Here is a 21,700-nt window from a genome sequence, read left to right as displayed (position 1 = left end):
ATTAGACTTGTTCATCTACAACTTTCATAAGTGTTATTTATGAGAAAAAAGGTTAATTAGCTCTTTCAACTGACTTGAATATGTGTTTACATATTTATATCTACGTATGTCCTGACCAATATGATGTCGTATTCAGAACAAAATTATTTATGAAGATAGAGACCGGAAGGGTGATCAGTTTAGCTCTATAATGGAGGTTGCATCAATTCGTGAAAAGTTTTCTTGGCATCTGCTAAGCCTTTTTGCAATTGTACTTTTGTACACTAATGGGATAACCTTGTTTATTGAGTAAACATTCCTATATCCAACATTCTACAATAGGTTGATGGCAATGAGAAGGTGTGTGTGGTGGAAATTCAAAAGAAAATTAGGTTTGCTGTGATAGCTTATAAAAAAAAAATTGGAGGTCAAGGACTGCGCTCCTTAGAGAGCTACCTTTTTATAAAGAGTTGGATGATCGCTGACGCGTCAAAGTTTCATGTTTTGTGTTATTTTGGTATCATGTTTTTCTTGAGGTGCATTGTTTCTCTTGATGTGCATTAGCAGAGTAAAAAATATTAAGGTGCTTGAAGTAAAACACAGCGAGCGTGCTCCTAAGGTCGATTCGTCTTTGACAGTTGTTGGTAAAGTATCTTTGACTTTCTTTTTTTATGTTCATCAGCCAAATAAAATATGTAGTTCTTGACTTTTTGTGTTGATATTTGGTTGTTTAATTTGTTGATATCATGCACTATAGACACAGTCGTCCATGAGCCCAAACGAGACAAGCTTGGGCTTGCGGCCTTCAAGTAATTATATATTTTTCTGTTTTTACTTTTAAATGATCATCTCGTAAAGGGTTCGATCCACTTGGAGATATTACAATTCAATAGTCATTGTTTGTTAGTCAATCTAACAAGTATATTGAGTCCAAAATCTTTCTATTTGATAGTTTAAAATAAGATAAAATAAATTCAACCCAAAATTTTCTCTTATTTGGTTATGACTTATGATTACTTTGTCAAAATATATATAATTTTTTTTGTAGTGCATGACAGATCGTGTCCATGTCCGCATTTGTCAAAAGTTTGGTTATATACGTAGTTGAGCTGAGTTTTGTTAGTATATAGAAAAAACATCTTAGCATTTGGTTGAAAGAACCAATTAACAAAATCACCTCCAACCCCAAATCAAATCAACGTTACAATATCTATCTCCTCTTTTTTTTTTACAGTAACAATATCTCTTTTCTTTACAGAGGATTTTGCTAGTTCATGTGAAATCAAAGGTTAAGCCCAAAAAAGACCCAAATCATGCCTTAGTGGTCTTACATTAAAGAATGCCTACTTAGTACATAAGAAAAAACACATTTACACTATATTTACATAATACATACAAACAAAACGTATACATATATATTTCATATTGAAAAATGAAAACATAAGATGTGTCCCTTTTGATTTGTCCCTCTAGGTGGTCCTCTCTGCTCTTTTTATCGATCATCTTATTAAATTTCATTACCTTTGAATCATGTTTTTTTTCCTTTAATAGTACAAGCAGAGGCTATATTTATTTACAAACAAGAAAGCAAATGAAAAGAATAGATTTTGTGTTTACATATGCAATTTACAACTAATATTGTGAAATTAATTATTTTCTAAGTTTGAAGGGTAAATAGGTTTCCATATTTTTCAAATATATAATTTATCATACAATACAAAAGATTATTCATTCTAAACTACTATTACCAAAATAAAAAGATTTTAACGATTTTTTAATCGAAGCTTTTCGACCGGTCGTTTTCTTTTTTCTTCTCATCTCCTCCCCTCCGGTCCCTTGCCACCTAGGTAAAAGTACACCTTCCCTTGACTCGTGAGGTGTCTAGGTCATCTTACATGAAAAATTTCTTGAATCTAGCTAGCCTTTCTCTTCTTCTAGTTCTGAGCTTCGATTGGTCGTCTCTTCCACCTCTTGAGATAGATATCCCTCCATTGTCCTAGTTTGAGTGTTTGTGTCGCATATCTTATTGTCCAGTGCAAATCAATCGTATCTCATTCTCGATCTTCTCTCAAATTTTGTGTGTGAATCATGTCTTTAGCCTCTACATGTTTCACCTATTTGATTTTTTTTTTAACTATTTCAAAATCTTAGTGTAGCTTAGAAGACTATCTTTTTACTTTGACCTCACAACACTCATCTTAAAAAATATCTCTAGAAAGACTAATGGAATTGTTGCTATTCTCTTCCTCTTTATTAATTACTGAGCTTTCTCCCTTGGGAACAAGCTCCTCTCCATCTTAATATTGAAGGAGTCCAAGTTCATCTATATATGATTATGAGTCGTCACTATTCTAAATCTAAGAAGGAAAGGGAATGGCAAACTCTAGTAGCTAGATGGGTAAAAGAAACTCCCATTCAGATACCAAATGCATACAACTTTTTATTGATCAACTCAGGTGATTCTAAAAGCTTTCTAGGCCCAAAGACTAATCATGGGCACCGAAGAAACCATATTTATAGGTGTTAACCGTATGAATCTGATTGGGAGAATCACCAATGTTGAAATCAGAATACTCAAAGCATTAGTGGTCTTCATGCCATCTCTATGGCAAATGGAAGGGAGAGTAACTAGAAAAGACCTTTGTCGATAAAGATTCTAATTATGTTGCTTAAACTAAAACTTTAGATAAATTATAAAATTATATTAGTTAATAATAAGGTGTGTCACATAGAAATAATTGTTCACCTAATGATGGGTAAAAGTGGTTATGTATATCAACTTTGAAAATGAAGTGCGAGCACTGGTTTTGTATTGTCTATGCTAGTCCCTTTTGAGCTAATGAGGGTAAAAATTAGTAATTTGTTGGGTAATCAGATTTTTAAATTCGATGATTTTAGAGATCAACTCTGTGAGACAGTGTTGAGCTTTGTTCTCAATGTAGAAAACTAAGCATAAACCAAAATTGAAAAATCAAAGTTTGGAAGGGTTAAGTCCAAGATAAAACAACTAACGAAAGTGTTGAAATTGTGTTAAAGCATGGTAAATCAAGAAAATTGTTTGAGAACAAAGAGGATGGAGCGAAAGCAGATATACACGTGATTGTTGATGCATGCATCGATTATAATCAAAGTAAAACTCATGATGTGATTATAAACTGTCAATCTCATATTATTGGTTGATAGATTGATCGATTGTGTAGTTCTTGACTTTGGTGCAGAGCCGGCTCTAAGTTTTGAAAGGTCAGAAACAAATAAAAGAAAATGGGATGTTTTATGTTTACATATTCATAGATAAATAAAAATTGACAAGAAAACCAAAACAGCCTTGTTGGAAATTGCAAGGTTGAAGAGAGTCTGGAAAAGACAACAACGACGATCGCAAGGAGGAAAAAGGAGAGAAACGAAAAACAGATTGTTGCCTTGTCTTGTAGTTTTCATTAAGTAAACTAATTTTTGTTTTAATATATTGTTTTATTTATAAAAAAAAATGTTACTAAGGGCTTGGAGACATCACTCCCACAAAACAAAAATCAAGACCACAAAACTAAAGTAAACTATATGAATAATTAAAGCCAAAAATTATTTATATAATTCAGGATCACAAGCAAATGTTTCATGGGCTTGGCCCAAGGGCCGACTCTGCTTAGCTGCATCATTCCGAACATTAACCTTATCTATGAGAAAACTAATACCAAATGTAAGAAAATTCACCAACATAAGTTGTTCAAGATGGAGAAATTTGACGTAGACGCAATGAGTCTAGTGAGATGTAGATTGTATGACATTAGTCGAAGAAGAAGCCTAGTGTACAAGAATATTTTTGGTTATACAAGAGGATTAAGTTGTCAAGTCAACCTATGAAAAAACATTGAAAGAATCGATCATACTCGAAGTGTCAAATGGTGGCCAAGAGTAAAGAGTTGTAATTTGGAACATAAAATATGAACTTAGAAAATGGCAAATGAAGGGCAAGATAGCTTGTCATGATATTACCTAGAAAGGTAATTGAAGTGAAAATTTCTGAAAATCCGAAGAAAAAGATTGTTCAATATATGGTATTTATTATGAAGACGACAAAAATTTAATCGAAGGTATTCTATCAATAGACGTCATCGTGAATCGTACGCGTGGCTTGATATAGATAGAAAGCATCGACAAAAGTAACCGCACTTATCACTTTAAAACTAAAAGGCATCGTGTGCGTGAGAAGTGTGAAAAATCACGCTATAACGCAAAAGAAAAAAAGGATTCTGTGAGAATTAAAGTATTATTTCAAAGAGAGTAAATCGCCAGAAAATCACACTATTGTTGCCTTCTTTGGTGAAGCTCGGCTTGCAATCAACGGAGATATAACATCTTTCCATCAATGCCTTGGAGTGATATCTGAAGAAAATCGGCACCGCCAATGAAAGTGAATCCTGGAAACCACTGCAAAATGCGGCCAAAATCGACATACCGTCAAATAATATGGACCGGAATTCAAAACTCAATCATCTATTACGAATCTGCTAGAGATAAGTTTTTATTTTTGGTTAATAACCTAGCACGAAGGATCTACTATTTACAATAATAAAGATCTTGAAGTTATATATCCTAAATTCTTATTAGTGAGCAATTTCTTTTGCTTTCCAAAATCGAAATTCACATGATGAAAAATTTGTGATGCTATGTAATACTTTTTTGATCTTTACTTTCTTTAATTCTATTAACAAACACATTAGAGACTTACTAAAAAATTATTATCTATGGATGATGAAATGACCCAAAAAAAAAAATTCGTCCCTTTTTTTCATTTATTACATTGGTCTTACCATTTTTATTCCATTATATCACATTAATAATATATATTGTCGATAGATGACTGAATTTGCATGCATGTTTTTTCTTGTTTGGAGTTGTTACGATTAAGCTTGAATGATAATTGATTGTAGGTTGCATGAAATTGGAAGTGAGTACACGAAAGTGAAACATCTGGAATCGCCGATGCGTTTTTTTCCGAAAAATAGGTATGTGGTGGAATCGCTTATATATTTAATTCATTGTATTATAACATTATTCCAAAAGATATGTTTCTACTATATAAATATTATATTAACTAAAACAAATATAATAATTTTTAAATAGTAGAAACATATCTTTTGGAATAATGTTATAATACAATAAACATATCTTTTGATTTTTGATTTTGAAAAATAATCTAAATAATACATAAATAACAGTAAAAATTAAGATAAATGAAAACCAAAAGCAAAACAAAGATATATAAGAAAACACAATTTCATATAGAGCATCAAAAAAAATTAGTGGAGTTAAAATTCTATGAAATATAATATATTCTATAGTTTATTAGAATAGACGTTAAATATAATAAAAAGTTGAAAAAAATTAGTTTTTTTTTAACGTCTATTTAACTTTTTTCAACTTTTTAATAAAAAGTATTAGTATTTAAATAAAAAATATTAAATTATATGGAAAGAAAACGAATTTTCTAAGTATATTTTTAAAAATCCTAATCATACATAGAATTTCTAAATTTATTAACAAATTCTTAAAAACTTAAAAAATTTAAACTAAAAGTTTCAGAGTTTCAGATCATAATTGAAATAGACGTTACTCCTCTTGCATGATACACGTTTATGTTCCAATACAGTATATCATATGTATATACAATACTGTTTATTTTAAAAAGAAAATCAATACAATATTTCTCTTTTAAATACATGTGCATATTATAGTAGTCAAATATATTTATGTATCTCTATTTCATATACTATTACTTAACTAAATTTTTGAGTGAGTAAGAAAGAACCCAAAAAAAAAAAAAGATTCTCTCATTAAGTTTATAGAGATTACATGCTACTTTTGTGCATGGAAAGTGGCATGTAATCTCTCTAAACTTAATGAGAGAATTTTTTTTTTTTTTTTTTTCTTACCCAGTTTGAGATTATTTTAATATATTTTTAACTCTTCAACTAGGTTATGATCCGCGGTACACCGCGGGTTAATTATTTGATTTTTTTATTTTTATAAATTGATGAATTTATTGTGTATAATATTTTTTGTTGTATACCGCGGGTAACATGCGTTGTATCTAAAATAAAAAAATTTAAGTTGTATTTGTTTTGTTTAATGTTTAAGTTGTATTGGTATATTGTCTCGTATTAATATTGACCCAAACCCGTCCAACCATATAATCTAAAATGAAATTAAACATCATTTTGTTATTTTTTTAATAACACTTTTATTTAAATGTTATATAATTCGAGTTAATTTGAAAGTTGCTTTCAAATAGTTTCCATGTATATTTTTAAATTAGTGTGTGTTTTTGGACCAACCCGTAAAAACAATTTATAATTGTATCTTAAAATACTAATTAGGATTTCACCCGTGATATACTGTCCCATTTTAGATAATTATAAAAATTAAAGAAAGATCCGAATGACTCAATTTCGGGTCTGAATAAAATAACGACATGATTAAATGCTCAATTTGTTCTTAAAAATGTTAATATAGATTACACACATATTTTTATTCATCGATTGAGTAATATATGTCCTTTTAAAAAAATTTGAATTGTAACATATGCAGAAAAAAAAAACTAAAATTTACTAACTATTTATATATTTTATAATAATTTAAAATAATATAAATATAAGATCAAATAAAAGTGAAATAAGAATCATATATTTATGTTTAAATTAGGTAGAGGTTTTAGGAAATTAGTGCAAATTTGTTATATTAGCATTAAATCATCATATTTGATTTCTTTATCTATAAAAATCGTGGAGAATATACCATAAATAAAGCGTTTAAATATAGTAATTAGTTGAGAAAGTATATATATTTTAGATTTTATTAATTATTTTCGTTTTTTAATTTTGCCAAAATTTAAGGAAAGATCCGATTGAAGATTGCCGGGTCAAAATTAAATAAATTTGACCCGATTTGGATACCCCAAAAACTGCTGCAAAAATGTATAGTAGATTCCTCCCCATCCAACACCATTCCAAAAAGTATCCATTTAGAGTCGAAGAATTATTTAAGTATATTTTTGTAGCTTACTGGAAAAAGTTTAATTAGTCTCCGATTAATATGCAATCTATAATGTTGAGTTTATATTAAGACCTGAGATAGTTTTCTAATCAAACAAAAGTCAAGTAAAATCAAATGAAATATAGCTTCGATTTGCTAATTATACGTCTTTTGTGTTATAATGAAAAATGTTTCATGGATAAGTGGAAACCATTCTCTCCAAATTTAATGAGTGAATTTTTCTTTTTCTTTCTTTATGAACTTTAAAATTATAACTAAAGGATTCTTTACTTAGTTGTCAATATTGATTGACGAGTTTTCATTCAAAAATCATGAACTATCATTATAGTTGTAAAAAAAATTCATTATACATATACAGTGTACGCTAAAATGAATAACTATTTAATATTCTTTTTGTTTTAGCAGATTAATTAGAGTTTTAAAGTCATGATAAAAAGAGAGAAGAATCTTTTATTAAATTTGGAGAGAATCGTTTCCACTTGTCCTCACCCCATACTTTCCCCGAAAATATTCCGTACAGAGTCGAAAATTATTTTAGTATATTACTTAGATTGCCAAAATCGTTACCTGATTTTCATTTAGTAACTCCCTTATCAGGAAAAATGGAAATTAAAGTAGAATGGAACAATATATTTATTAAATTTCAGAGAAAAAAATCTTCATCGACCAAACATATATGTTTTTTTTGTTAAATTTAAATCATAGAAAAATAACGAAACAATAATTGAAATTTTGAAAAATTATGCATCTAGTTTAAAAACCATGGAAAATGTGTTATTCATTTCGTTAATCAATCATTCCACGAATTCCTCGTAGTGCAAATGTTAAAGCGGATAATTTGGCACGAAAAGTTCGTACCGAACCGCATCATATCACTTATGTAAACAACATTTCCCAGGAATGATTTTTTTTATTTTTAATTAAAAGTTGTTGACAAAAAGAAAAAAAAATCATTCCACGAATTATAGATTATGACATATAAATGGTATTTGTTAGTAAAAATAACAACAATATAGATTGATAAATAATAGCACTGATTTAATTTTTTTTGTCAATCTAAGTATATAATAAAGTAATTGTTGTCAGGTTGTACTAACAAATATCATAACTATGTCGTAATCTACAATTCGTAGAATATTGAATGATTAACGAATGATAACACATTTCCATAGTATTATCTAGATGCATAACTTTACAAATTCCAATTCATGTTTCTTTATTTTCTATGATTTAATTTTAATAAAAAAACATATCTTTGGTGGATTACATTTTTTTTTCTTTCTGTATAACTAATATATATTGTTCCATTCACTTTCCATTTTTTCTCTGATACGGGCGTTACTAAATGAAAATCAAGTAACGATTTTCGTATGGAGTTTGATATTCTAGCTTTAAGCTATGAGACAAATTTGCTATTTCAACCTAAGTCAAGTAATCTCAAAGGTACAATGAATCCTCCTCTTCTCTTCCAAATCAGTTATCGTCTGAGTCTGTAGAAACAAAAAGCCTTTATTCTTGGTCACAAAATGTTCTTTTCCCCTAAAAATAAGTCGTAGAATCTACGTATATACAAATCACATGTTGACCAGTAAGTAATGAGAGTTAAATGGACTTTAAAACCTAGAGTTTAATGTGGTAGAGAGAGAGAGGAAGACGCCATTGAATTCTGGAAAAAAGGAAGATACAGAACTTTTGCAACACTTGTTCACCATGCAAATTCCACTCGTCTCTTTGCTCTTGGTTTCAAACTTTAACCTAACCTATCTTCTAAACTATGGTTGAGTGTTAATTAAGTGACATTAGATCTTGTTGCGTTACTATCATCATAATAATCTTATCAAGATTTTGAAAATCTTACTCTTACAAAACCCTAGATTCATGAATGTAGGTTATACAAATGTCACTTCCTTACCATAAATAGTAAAAAATAAAAAATCAAAATCAAAAACTTTGTTATGGTAAACCCAAATCTCTGATTGCCCAGCGTCCATTTTAAGCCTCTGTTTCGATCTGCACAACACACATACACACAACACAACACAAACCACAGTCTCTCTCTATCTTCTCTTTCTCTCTCTCTATCTCTATCACTGAAACCCAAAGAGATCCACCATTTGTTCTTTTTTCCTTCATACAGAGAACTGTTTTCTTCCACACTTCCTTTTTACTAGGCAGTGTTAACCAATTGAGAGAGAAAAATGATGGTTGATGAAAATGTGGAAACCAAGGCCTCTACTTTAGTGGCAAGTGTTGATCATGATCATCATGGGTTTGGATCCGGGTCGGGTCATGATCATCATGGGTTATCGGCGTCTGTGCCTCTGCTTGGTGTTAACTGGAAGAAGAGAAGGATGCCAAGACAGAGACGATCTTCTTCTTCCTTTAACCTTCTCTCTTTTCCTCCTCCTATGCCTCCTATTTCCCACGTGCAAACTCCTCTCCCCGCACGTGTAAGCTCCTCAATCTTATACTTTCCCCCTCTCTCTCTAAATATTATTAATTCAAAAAAAAAACAAAACTATTTATGTTATTTTTATAAAATCTGTGTGGATCCAAATAAAAATAGATTTAGAGTTTTGTATATTTCTATTGGATTGCTTTTATTAAAAAGATTCAATTAATGAAAATTGTGATGATGTCAGAAAATTGACCCAACAAAGCTAAGATTCCTCTTCCAAAAGGAACTCAAGAACAGTGACGTCAGCTCCCTCCGCCGTATGATACTCCCCAAGGTGATCTTTGATTATATTTGATCATGATGGTTTTGAACTTTTGATGATGATGATGATGATAATGATGTTGATGTCTTGATGATGATGATGATCGATGTAGAAAGCGGCAGAGGCTCACTTGCCGGCACTGGAATGCAAGGAAGGGATTCCAATAAGAATGGAAGATTTGAATGGTCTTCACGTTTGGACCTTCAAGTATAGGTACTTTTACCTTTGATCATTTTACTCTTAATCAATGTTATGTAACAAAGCATAGGTTATATAGTTGAATCAACTATTCAGTTACAAATTTAGTTAGCAAGAATTTCAAAATTGGCTAGTACGAATCTATATGGATAATTCTTGGTAGATCAATCATTTTGAAAGCATTCACTTATCCATGTCGATCTTAAGATCTTCAAAATATATATATATATATATATATGATATATCCATAGTCTTTATAACTAATAGCTAGGAGCTTTCAATTCGTCTCCATGATGGAATAATATAGCATCATTTCATTTAAGACTAACCTAAAGTAAATGAGATCTTTAAAAGAAATTTGATGTTTGAGTCTTGGCCTAATGTTGTGATCATTAGGTACTGGCCAAACAACAATAGCAGAATGTACGTGCTAGAAAACACAGGTAACCTTACCGACAATCCTGGTTTCTTTTTTTATAATTATATCCCGAAAATAAACAATGGAATCAATTGTTAAAATTATCGGGTCGAGCTGGGTATTATTTCCAGGCGATTTTGTGAACGCTCATGGTCTGCAGCTAGGTGACTTCATCATGGTTTACCAAGATCTCTACTCAAACAATTACGTACGTTACACGCTACTAAAAAGAATATTCTACAAAACGTGTTACATGTTATGCCCAATTTTATTCATTTATTTTAATTTAGGTTATACAAGCAAGAAAGGCATCAGAAGAAGAAGGAGACGTAACCAATGTTGAAGAAGACGACGTTTACACAAACTTAACAAGGATCGAAAACACGGTCGTTAACGATCTTCTCCTCCAAGATTTTAATCATCACAACACCAACAACAACAACAACAACAACAACAGCAACAAATGTTCTTACTATTATCCCATCATCGACGATGTCACTACAACCACTGGTTCTTTTGTCTACGACACGACGGCTTTAACCTCCAACGACACTCCTCTCGATTTTTTGGGTGGACATACGACGACTACTAATAATTATTATTCCAAGTTTGGAACATTCGATGGTTTGGGCTCCGTTGAGAATATATCTCTCGATGACTTCTACTAGATGATCAATCGATGGGCTCATGATGATTGTTAATGGTGATCAACTATTTTATTTCCTTATAATAGATACCCTATAAGAATTAAGTGCATTTGGCATATATATTATCAAGTGTTCAGTATTACATTACAGTTTATATGAAAATTATAGCTAGATGGGAGTCATATGAAGGTGTGTTGTGTTGTGTTTGATGAATAAATGTTATTTAGTGTAACGGCTTTAATATATTAATCCTTGCCCAACAGAAAAAAAAGAAGATATATAATACTTTTATTTTTATGGGAGATTTTTTGTTTCTCTTGCATTGTTAACCATTATATACTAGATTAAAACCACATGATAAATGGGTTCCAGTTTAAAAATAATACATTAAAATTAATTTTATCACGATTTTGAAGTGTTAGAATTAAATTTTCAAATTAAAATGTTAAATTTTATTCAACGAAAAAAGACCTTGTTTACAATATATGCAACTTAAGATAGAAGTGCTTAAATGATCATAATAGAATTGTATCTATTGTAAACCCACTCTATATATTTCCATTTTTCTATAAATCTATATTCCAGCTGTAATCTTAGACTCTCGTTATCAATACTCCCTCCGTATTTGAATAAATGTCGTTCTAGCCTTTTTTCTGTGTTTTTAATTAGTTGTCATTTTAACAACTTTTGCATAAAATTTCCTAAATTACCCTCAATTAATTGATCATAATTAATCAGTCTAAATTACCAAAACTACAGATACGAATCGATTTTCATAAAATTCTGTGCCCTTTCTTAATTCACCCAAAAACAGTTGAAACGACATTTTTTCAAATACAGAGGGAGTATTAGCTTTGTAATCCATAATCGAGAATTCGAGCAGGACCGGCTCAACATTTTTATGGGCCCTGGAGCAAAAAAAAAATTTGGGCCTTTAATTTTGTTTTTTTAAATGTTTTTTCCTATAAAAAAAATTTGTATGCTATTTATATTAACAAAAATAATTATTAATACTAAAAACAACAAATAAAAAAAATTATGGGCCCTTCTAAATTTTATTTTTATGTTATATTCTAATTTTTTAACACTTTTATAAATAAAAAAATTTTAAATGGACCCTTTAATTATTAGAACACGGGGTTGGACCCCTGGCCGTCGCACCGCCCGCCCTCCTATCTGAGCCGGCACTGAATTTGAGATATAATAATCTTGCGAGGAAGAACAACGGGAAGCCAAGAATGTCGAGGTTTAACTTTTTGGAGTTCTTTTCAATGAAAGACGCTGACAAACCTTAACACGAATGGTATCTGATAAAAATAATTTCTTTTTTCGTGAACAGACCTTGTCGCATTCTATAATTTGGGAAAAGAGATCACAACTTTTTTTCCGCATCAATAGGTTTGACAAATTAAGGATTGAAAAGATTCAATGTAAACTTTTTCCGCATCAATGGAGATGTGTCTTTAGTCAAGTCCATTTGACTCCGCTTTCTCCACCGGAATTCGATTCCACTAAATCGCGTTATCCCGCGTAATAGGAATTAGTTATGGATCGGATCTTGTCGATCCAAAGATGTCAAAAAAGTTTAAAAATAAATAATACATTTTTGTTTTAAGCAAAGCAACACATCTAACTTATAATTAAATCATAATATGCGCATTCAACTAAACTATATATATATTTATACTCATTACTTATAAAGTTTTACATTTTTTTTTTGTTTTTTTTTCCCTTCTAAATTCATTGATATCAAATCAAGGTTACAAAGTCGGTACAGAAACTTTTAGAAACAAATTATTACATAAGCAGATATATGCGCCATATAATGAGAGATACACAAAAGAAGTAAATTTGACGATGCTTTCCGCAGATAAGCCTTATTCGCTAACGGATTATTAAATCTATTATTTTTTTTCTCTATGTTCGATCTCGCTATGATGCGAACTGTGTGCGTGGATAGCTTTTCTTGGCCTGATCTCCAAATTGCACACTGCATGGTTAAACCTAATGCTTCCATCATACATTCTGGAGCTATGACTATCGGATACCAACACATCCGTAACCGAGTCGTTCTATGGAGATTTAACTTTGAGATTATTTTCTTTGAAATCAACCTTTGATGTCGTTTCCGCATATTGGCTATGGTTTTCTCCTTCCTTCCACAATGCCCTCTCTTCCACAGTTGTTGCGTCAGATATTTTTCAAAACCAAGAGCATCTTCCAAATATTTCAGACTAGATTCATGAGTTCCCATCCAACGCACGTCATACGTTTGAGTAGAACAAATTCTGTAATCCAAATCCACCACATGAGACATGTGAAGGAATAATTCCAATCCAACTTTACCCCGATCGTAATCCTTGACAAAGCATCTCAAACGGTGAAGGCGTCGTCGATATAATTCACAACCACCATTGGTCTTACCGACAATAGTGATCCTCCTTGCACGCAATATGAAGATTGTGGTTCTATCCCATAGTCTCGAAGAGGCGTGAAAAGTAGAGGACATCCATGGTGGCTTAGGGGATCGAACTTTATCCAAGAGGGATAATTTCCACCAACCGTCAGAGATTTCACTCAACGGACTAACACCGACATGTCTGATCCAATGAAAACAGAAAACAGATTCCGGACAAACACTCTTCTGGATGAAGAGAAAACGAATACGATGATCGCATAAATAGACATCTTTCAACGGAGAAAGGGTATGGAGAAGAAAAGATGGTGCCAGTATCGAAGTCGGCATTTGAATTGAGATCGCCGGAATGAAGACATGTACCACCACGGATTCTAAGAGGCAAAGGGCGTGATTTTGATGTTCACGATTAGCCATTATTAGAAACGAAATCTATGCAAAAACTATGTGAAGAGACTAAAGGAGGAGAGAGGTGCCGACCGACGCCAGAGAAGCCGACGCCGGCCGGAAACTATGGAGATCAGAGGGGTATTGTTGGTGAACAGGCGTCTTCGTGATGGAGAGAGACTTATAAAGTTTTACATATTAACAAAAAATACTATAGAAAATTTATATGTTGATAAAATCATTTCATGCTTGTAAAGTTTGTATTAAGCTACATCAATGTTATCTGTATCTATAAATCTATATATGTAATGGGAGAGTCTTCTCTTCATCTAGTCTATCCACCTAAGCATCCACCTAAGCAATATTATTTATTTTACATTAAAATACATTTTAAACACTCATTTAGTGCATATTTATGTTCCTTATAATTAATAAAAAAAAGAAATAAATAAAAAACGAATTATGTAAAATAAATGAGATGTTAAAATAATAAAAAAACTATAAAAATATTATTAATAGTAATAATATACTTCCATTTTTAATAGATAAAAATTACAAATGATCATACTTCAAATCTTTAAATGTGTTAATGAGTTTTAGAATAGAAGTATATTTTAAATACATGGTAGAATAAAAAAAATCTATGTAATTCTATATGTTAGATTTTAAACAAGAAAATAAAATTTAAACTGAACCATTAGCTTCTAAATAAATATACCACATATTTTTATTTAGTATTAAATTTTTACTTAAATAAAAATAAAAGATTACTAAACTCAACTCTAATTTACGAATCACATTATTCATGAGTTCTACACAAACTATACAGAAAATGAAATGTAAGCCATTAAAAAAAGTGATATGAAATTTGTATAGCATATTCTCAAGTGCAACTACAAGTTTATAACATGATCGAAAAGAAAAACAAGATTGATATTCCTCAATTGAATCAAATGCTTTGAACCCAAAAATTTGAGTATTGAAAGATAGTAATTAAGGAGAAATAGTTAATGATATGTCTTGAAAATCAATTTATAGTCCAATATATATAATATATGAGTTAATAGAAGGTGAAAAGAAAGTAGATGTCGAGAGTCAACGAGTGCATCATAGAAGATGACGAAAGAATTGGTAGTTAAAAGTGTTTGAAAATAAATTTCTAAAACTTAGAAATATAATGCACATGAATAAGGTCAAATTCTTTGAGATTTCATGCATTGTGTGAAACGAATGAGTTTTTTTAAAAATACATGACACACATTATTAAACAGATTATTAGATTCAAAGTTGGGATTAACCGTTTGGTCGTGTAATCATGAAAAGTTAGATAAAATAGACACATTGATAACTTAGTCGAGAATTCTCTTATAGCACCATGCACTTGCTTCAGTGGGTAAAAAAAGCTTTGCTAAAACGGTTATAGCAACATGATATTATAGATGTGTTTTTACACTAAATAATGTTCATAAATTGGGTATATTCACATTATTTTATGCTCAAATTTTGTATTAGTAAAAGAAATTTTAAAAATTAAAATCCCGCGCAACGCGCAGGTACAAAATCTAGTTATATGGAATTTACTAGAAATTTAATCCCGTACATGTTGTAGACAAAATCTAGTTACTGTATCACTAATTAAAAAAGGCAAACAATTTAGAACACATCAACTAATATGGTAAAGAGAAGAAAAATAACCCATCTCCCCCACCATATTAGAAAAAAAAATTATTTGCATGATAAGAAAAATATTTTTGTTATCGAATAAATTTTTATTTTTTTAGTAGAAATTTTCTTTTAGTAAAAAAAAAATTGAGAAAATTCTTCTCCTTTTATCTCATACCAGATGATAATGTTTTTTTTTTTTTTGATGAAATGTGAAATTGATTACTTAAAAAAACCTTTACAAACTGTTTTTATCGACAAGAGAAATTAAAGATGTGAGAAGAATACAAAAGATGATAATGTTTCTACAAATGATAACGTTCTAGTCAAATATAAAACATAATAAGTTGTTATTAAATAAATGATTTAATTTCTCGCATATGTTAATTTATTTTAATTATTATGATGAATTTCTTGATTTATATACTTATATTAATTAATTACTTCATTTAAAAGAAGTTTGATTAATTTGTTCAAATACAATACAAAAATATAGCTACACATTTGAAGTAAAAGAATTTTAAAAATATTTTCTGGGATGTACTTTGTTTTTTTCAAAAAAAAAAGAGATATTTAATAATACCTCATATGATCACTGTTTTGATTTTATCATCTTCTTCTTCTTCTCTTTCTTTGTCTCTCTCTCTCTCAATGCCTTACTCAAGCATCGAACTTGTCACACGTAGCACTTAGAGTGCCATCGCAGACCAGACGAACTACAAGAGTTCGGCGTTACGTATCACCTTTACTTTGTTTTATTGTATCAGCTAGACTCTAGTCAAGTACCATATTTTTAAGTTTAAAGGTTAACAAAACCAATAGATTTGCAAAATCGTTTTAGTACTTTCTTACACTAATCCGATTAAACACGAGAAAAAATTACTCATCAAATTCGAAACCCAACGAAATTATAATAATATCGAATCACCAATAATCTCCACAAGAACAAAACCCATCTTTGAAATGGTGAAACCGCTTCGCATCTCTAACCACAAACTCTCTATCAACAATCTTTGAAATCAACTTGATCACATTGTGACAATCGCTGCAAACTCTCAGATTCTTAACCACATTAACCGTCGAGCCAGGAACCGTGTTCATGATCCCAAACGCAATCGCTAGTTTCTCGCTGTGAACTCTCAGTGTCATCTCTTTTTCTTCCTCATCAACATCATGACATACAGATGACGTGTTCGATACGTAACCTGCCTCTAACAGCTTCCTGTTCAGTTCTGCTAAAAACTCGTAAATCTTCTCGCGTTGAGGATGCTCTTCGTCTCCTATCAAGAACACATGAACCTCACCATTTAACTCAAGTAGGCTAAAACCCGGGGGTTTCACCAATCCACGATTCTTCATTGTCATTCTCACCCTCTCAACATCTTTCCAACGCCCCGAATCAGCGTAGATATGCGAAAGCAGCATGTAATAACCGCAGTTCGAAGGATCCAATTCGAACAAACGTGCCACGGATATCTCAGCGAGCTCCACATTCTTGTGAATTCTACAAGCTGCAAGAAGTGAGCTCCAGATGATAGAGTCCGGCTCCATCTTCATTTTCTGAATCAAATCATAAGCTTTTTGAAGAAACCCAGCTCGACCTAGAAGATCAACCATACAACCGTAGTGTTCTAAACCCGGTTCCACACCAAATCTTCCCTTCATCGCGTTAAACCAGTGCCAGCCTACATCATGAAGACCCGCGTGACTGCAAGCGGCTAACACCGATACAAAAGTAATGTAATTTGGTCTAACCCCTGAATCGATCATAGCAGGGAATAACTCTAACGCTTTAGCCGCATGGCCATGCATTCCATATCCAGCAATCATGGCGGTCCACGACCTAACATTCTTGTTTTTCATTCGATCAAATGCTAATCTTGCCGTCTCCACTCTTCCACATTTGCAATACATATCAATTATCGATGTCCCAACTATCACGTCATCCTCAAGACCCATCCTTATTACCTGCATATGCACATTATATCTTTGCAAATTAGACACATTCATCGATACACATACACATCATCCAAAATAATTTGAAATTATGACAAGAGTCAAATCACCTGATCATGTATACACTTTCCAATACGGAGAGCACCCGAATGCGAAACCGCTAACAACACAGTAGACAATGTAATGCAGTTAAAGGTCACAACTTTCTCCTTAATCAGTCTACGAAAAACATCAAAAGCCTCATTAGACATCCCACTCTGAGCATACACACTCATAATCGAATTATACGAAACACGATCCTTATCCACAATCTGATCAAAGATTTTTCTCGCCACAGCTACACCTCCTTCTCCACCCTTGGCATAAGCATCCAAAAGAGTATTACCAACACTCACTCCTCTATCAAACCCTCTTTTTATCACAAAGCTATGGATAGATTCCGTTAAACCCTTAGCAGCAACACGAGAACAAGCCGAGATTACCGAAACCATACCCATAGAATCAAGAAACATTGTAGCGTCATCCTCATGATCTACATCATTTTCTTCGATCAATAAATCCTTAAATAGAGAAACAGCATCAAGGGCGTTACCGTTAAGATCATACCCTCGAATCATCGAAGTCCAAGAAACAATATTTCTCTTGGGAATTTCGTCGAACACCTTCCGTGCATCCTCAAGTTTCCCACAAGTTGAATACATAACGATCAAAGCCGAAGACACAAAGATGTCAGATTGATAACCGAAGACAAAAGCTTGCTGATGGGTCTGTTTTCCGGAGAAGATATCAAGAAGAGACGAACATGCTTTAATGGCGCAAGGAAAGCTAGAGCGAGTTGGGTATAGAGAGAGTTTTCGCATTGAGGAAAAAGCTCGAAGAGCTTCAGCAGAATCACCGCTACGAGCGAGGTCGGCGATGACAGAGTTCCATGAGAAGACATCTGTTTTGTCGACATATCTGTTGAACAAAGTCGTTAGGTTTTGTCTCTCTGTGTGTCTCTCCGTGTGGAGAAGACGAGAGACGGAACAGAACAGTGCTTTTTTACTCGGAACCTTCATTCATTCTTTTGTCTCAAATTAATATTTTGACTAATTTCATACTTAAATATCAGACAAAATTCGATTATTTTATTTTGTTCGAGAATTAAGCAATAACACAAATGCTTTTGTTCTTAATCTAGTACATGACAAAAAAATAGTAAATCATAAAGCTTGCAAAACCAAAAACAAGAACAAATATCAAAATCAATAAATCGTTTTTGTTATCTTTTTTACTCATTTCACAAACAAAACATTACAAAGAGGCCGTGGCATTTCATCATCTGTGAAACCTTTGTTCTTGAGCTTCTGCAGATTCATGGTGTATACATATATGGATCCTCGTTTTTCCAAATAATTTATCGGTAAATAACGCTACAACAATCTAAGATGAGCAGTATCATTCATTCGTTTGATCTGCCACCCATTTCTCCATGAATGTTGTAATACAGTCACTGAAGAGTCTTCTACACAGATTTTGTGAGTCATTACCGGACTGCAACCGAGGATTCCGGTTAGAAGACACTTTATAGGCAAAGAATGCGTGAAAACCCCGATGCAATTCGTGATTAACGAAGCGGAATCACTTAGGTCATTGTGATTGCGATTAACATCTTCCCTTGGGGATTCATCTTCAGGTTCGTGATTGGTCATTACTTGAAGTCTGCTTTTACCAGATTTCTTCCTTGTAAGACTGGGACGATGCTTGTGAAGTAAGTCCCAGTTAGTCAAAGGAAGTGACGAACCACCATCACGCTCATGGGTTTCATTGTGATTTGTAGTGGACGAATAATCAGACCTGAGCTTCTCTGCAAGTCCTGAGACTGTCCCGTTTAGAAACTGAACCATTCGAAACTCTACTTGCCTGAGTGATTCTCCAGATGGAGCAGTAAAATCAGGCTGGCATCTTTCAATCAAACTCAAAGTCTCGGGAATATAAATCTCTGCTTGATTGCAACCTTCCCAATCCCCTAAACTCATCTCAATAATAGCATCTGACGATTGTACATGCTCCTCCGGAAAACTCATTTCCTTCAAAAACAAAATGTGTGCAATTCAATAACCACTTTCATACTCATTTCTTTCACTAAAGGATCCATTGATATATAAAGACTAACAAACAACGAATCGTGCCTTCCTTAATAAACCATGAACAAGATAGGCTCTGTATTTTCCAGCGACAGGCAAACGAACACGGCTATAAAGCTAAAACAAAGAGCACTAACAGTAGTACTTAGTGGTTTCAATGGATTTATGTTGCTCAAGTCTCTTCAACATTATAACAATCAACTCTTACCAAATTCATTCCCAAGAAATTTCTCAGATCAATCTCAACAAATTAGGCAACATTGTTAAAACTTAGATCCAAGAGAAGAGACTAAGAAACTTTACCTGACAAACCAAAACAGCCATGGATCTAGCTCGATCCAAAGGAGAAGAGAAAACAGAATTGAATCGAACACCTTGAGATTTAAAGAAAACAGCAAGAGCCCTAGCTTGACGTTTACCATTACCAGTAAGAGCAGCTACATGACATCTCCCACCAATCAAATCAGGTCTTAGATTAAGATCACACTCACCATGACTAATCAGATAAACCTCCGTCACAGCTCGATCTTCATCACCAGACGCGATGCGAGAGAAGATAGACGGCGGCGGAGAGAGGACGTTATAAGGATCCCAGATTTTAATCGATGGTCCAAGCCTTGGAGTTCCGAGAGATGATAGTTGTGGTGAGAGTGGTGAAGCTGAAGCATGACATGGTAACATCTCAGGCTCTTGTTCTAGAACTTTCTTTACTAGGAGATTGTCTAATTCTCTTGTGTTTGATCTGCCATTATCTTCTTCTTCTTCTTCTTCATTGTCAGTTTCCTCTTCTTCACCTTCGTCTCCTACTTCCGCAGATTGTGAAGAACCCATCTTCTTTGTCAATAGTGATCGGAGAAACTGAAGAAGAAGAAGAGAGCTTTTTGTTTTAGCTTAAAGCGATCACATCACATGGCTTTGCTTTGATGGCTCCACCATTTAACAGATCTAAAGCAAAACCTCTGTGTCAGCTAACAGGTTTAAATATTGGGCCCGGCCCGTTACAGGGTAAAACGTCTGGCCTTGTATACGCTGGAATTTTATAGTAGCTAATCCGCGATATCCAGTTCAATGTAGCTAAAAAATACTAAAATAATAGTAATAATTATTAGAAAATGTTATATTAAGATTTTAAATTTATTTTCATTAATTTTTAGAACATTTTAGTATTTGGTTTCTAAAAATACACTAAATTTTGTAGCATAAAAGTTTATTTTTGATGATATTTTGACATATTTTAATTCTATTAATTATATAATATATACATATCAATTTATAAATATATTTCTAACTTGCAATATACTGTATATATATATATATACAAATTATATTTAAAAAAACAGCTTTGGATTCGAAAACTCTACATATCGTAATTTTCAGACCGGATCGGATCGAAGATCGGATAGGACTCTAAAACCTTAAGTTATGTTCTAAATTTCTGTTTGTTAACTTTTTCTGTTTTAGTAAAATAATCCATTCACAAAAAAATCATTTTAGCATAAAATTTTTGTTACATAAATAGAGCGTCATTTTTAAATTTAATGAATTCATTTTAACCTCAATTAAAATGACAAATATATATTTTCTTATAAATCTTTTTAGCACCTAAAAATCACTTTCTATACAAAATTAATTTTGTTAATCCCAATCCCAATTTCTTTGAATGTTGTTTCTCGTTCGAAAATGATCGATAATATAATACATAGTTATTTGTGTATAAATTGTTAGCCATTAACGAGAAGGGGATACAACTCGATTTTCGAATGTTGGAGGAATATACATTGTCAAACTTTCATTTATGTAGCTAGAACGAGAGGGTAAAATCTCAAAACCCTACCCAGTCGCAACCCCAGACCACCAGTTTATCAGGGGGCCCTTAAGTGGAGGCTTAAAAATCCCTGTGACGTGGGCTTAGGCCCAGTGGGCTAGTCAGATCACTGTGTGATCTGGATACTGGATTATCAAAAAAAAAATATATATAATACATAGTTATTTGTGTATAAATTGTTAGCCATTAACGAGAAGGGGATACAACTCGATTTTCGAATTTTGGAGGAATATACATTGTCAAACTTTCATTTATGTAGCTAGAACGAGAGGGTAAAATCTCAAAACCCTACCCAGTCGCAACCTCCTCCTCC

The 21,700-nt window shown here is 32.3% G+C and overlaps 3 protein-coding genes across 4 annotated transcripts; 1 reads left to right on the top strand and 2 right to left on the bottom strand.

Annotated features, from left to right (window-relative positions):
- Positions 1 to 4,193: 4,193 nt before the first annotated feature.
- On the top strand, positions 4,194 to 11,258 carry LOC9311411 (B3 domain-containing transcription factor FUS3). 2 transcript variants are annotated; one of them, XM_021023960.1, is made up of 7 exons: positions 4,194 to 4,985; positions 9,204 to 9,482; positions 9,675 to 9,764; positions 9,865 to 9,965; positions 10,347 to 10,393; positions 10,500 to 10,576; positions 10,659 to 11,258. In XM_021023960.1, exons 2-7 carry the CDS (start codon positions 9,231 to 9,233, stop codon positions 11,034 to 11,036), a joined length of 945 nt encoding a protein of 314 aa, XP_020879619.1. In that variant the 5' UTR covers positions 4,194 to 4,985; positions 9,204 to 9,230; the 3' UTR covers positions 11,037 to 11,258. The 2 variants fall into 2 exon arrangements, with proteins under 2 accessions (XP_020879619.1, XP_002876992.1); XM_002876946.2 differs by having other exon boundaries at positions 9,170 to 9,482.
- A 4,784-nt stretch (positions 11,259 to 16,042) lies between these two features.
- LOC9311409 (pentatricopeptide repeat-containing protein At3g26782, mitochondrial) lies at positions 16,043 to 18,541 on the bottom strand. The gene is made up of 2 exons (XM_021025366.1): positions 17,547 to 18,541; positions 16,043 to 17,448 (listed from the first exon to the last, which is right to left on the bottom strand). The coding sequence occupies exons 1-2, from the start codon at positions 18,492 to 18,494 to the stop codon at positions 16,405 to 16,407; spliced, it is 1,992 nt and encodes a 663-aa protein (XP_020881025.1). The 5' UTR covers positions 18,495 to 18,541; the 3' UTR covers positions 16,043 to 16,404.
- A 139-nt stretch (positions 18,542 to 18,680) lies between these two features.
- Positions 18,681 to 20,513, bottom strand: LOC9311408. The gene is made up of 2 exons (XM_002875294.2): positions 19,866 to 20,513; positions 18,681 to 19,505 (listed from the first exon to the last, which is right to left on the bottom strand). The coding sequence occupies exons 1-2, from the start codon at positions 20,391 to 20,393 to the stop codon at positions 18,849 to 18,851; spliced, it is 1,185 nt and encodes a 394-aa protein (XP_002875340.1). The 5' UTR covers positions 20,394 to 20,513; the 3' UTR covers positions 18,681 to 18,848.
- Positions 20,514 to 21,700: the final 1,187 nt, after the last annotated feature.

Source organism: Arabidopsis lyrata (genome assembly GCF_000004255.2).
Source record: "Arabidopsis lyrata subsp. lyrata unplaced genomic scaffold ARALYscaffold_5, whole genome shotgun sequence".
Taxonomy (NCBI): domain Eukaryota; kingdom Viridiplantae; phylum Streptophyta; class Magnoliopsida; order Brassicales; family Brassicaceae; genus Arabidopsis; species Arabidopsis lyrata.
The sequence above is the reverse complement of the archived record's forward strand: the minus strand, read 5'-3'. Positions and strand labels throughout refer to the sequence as shown.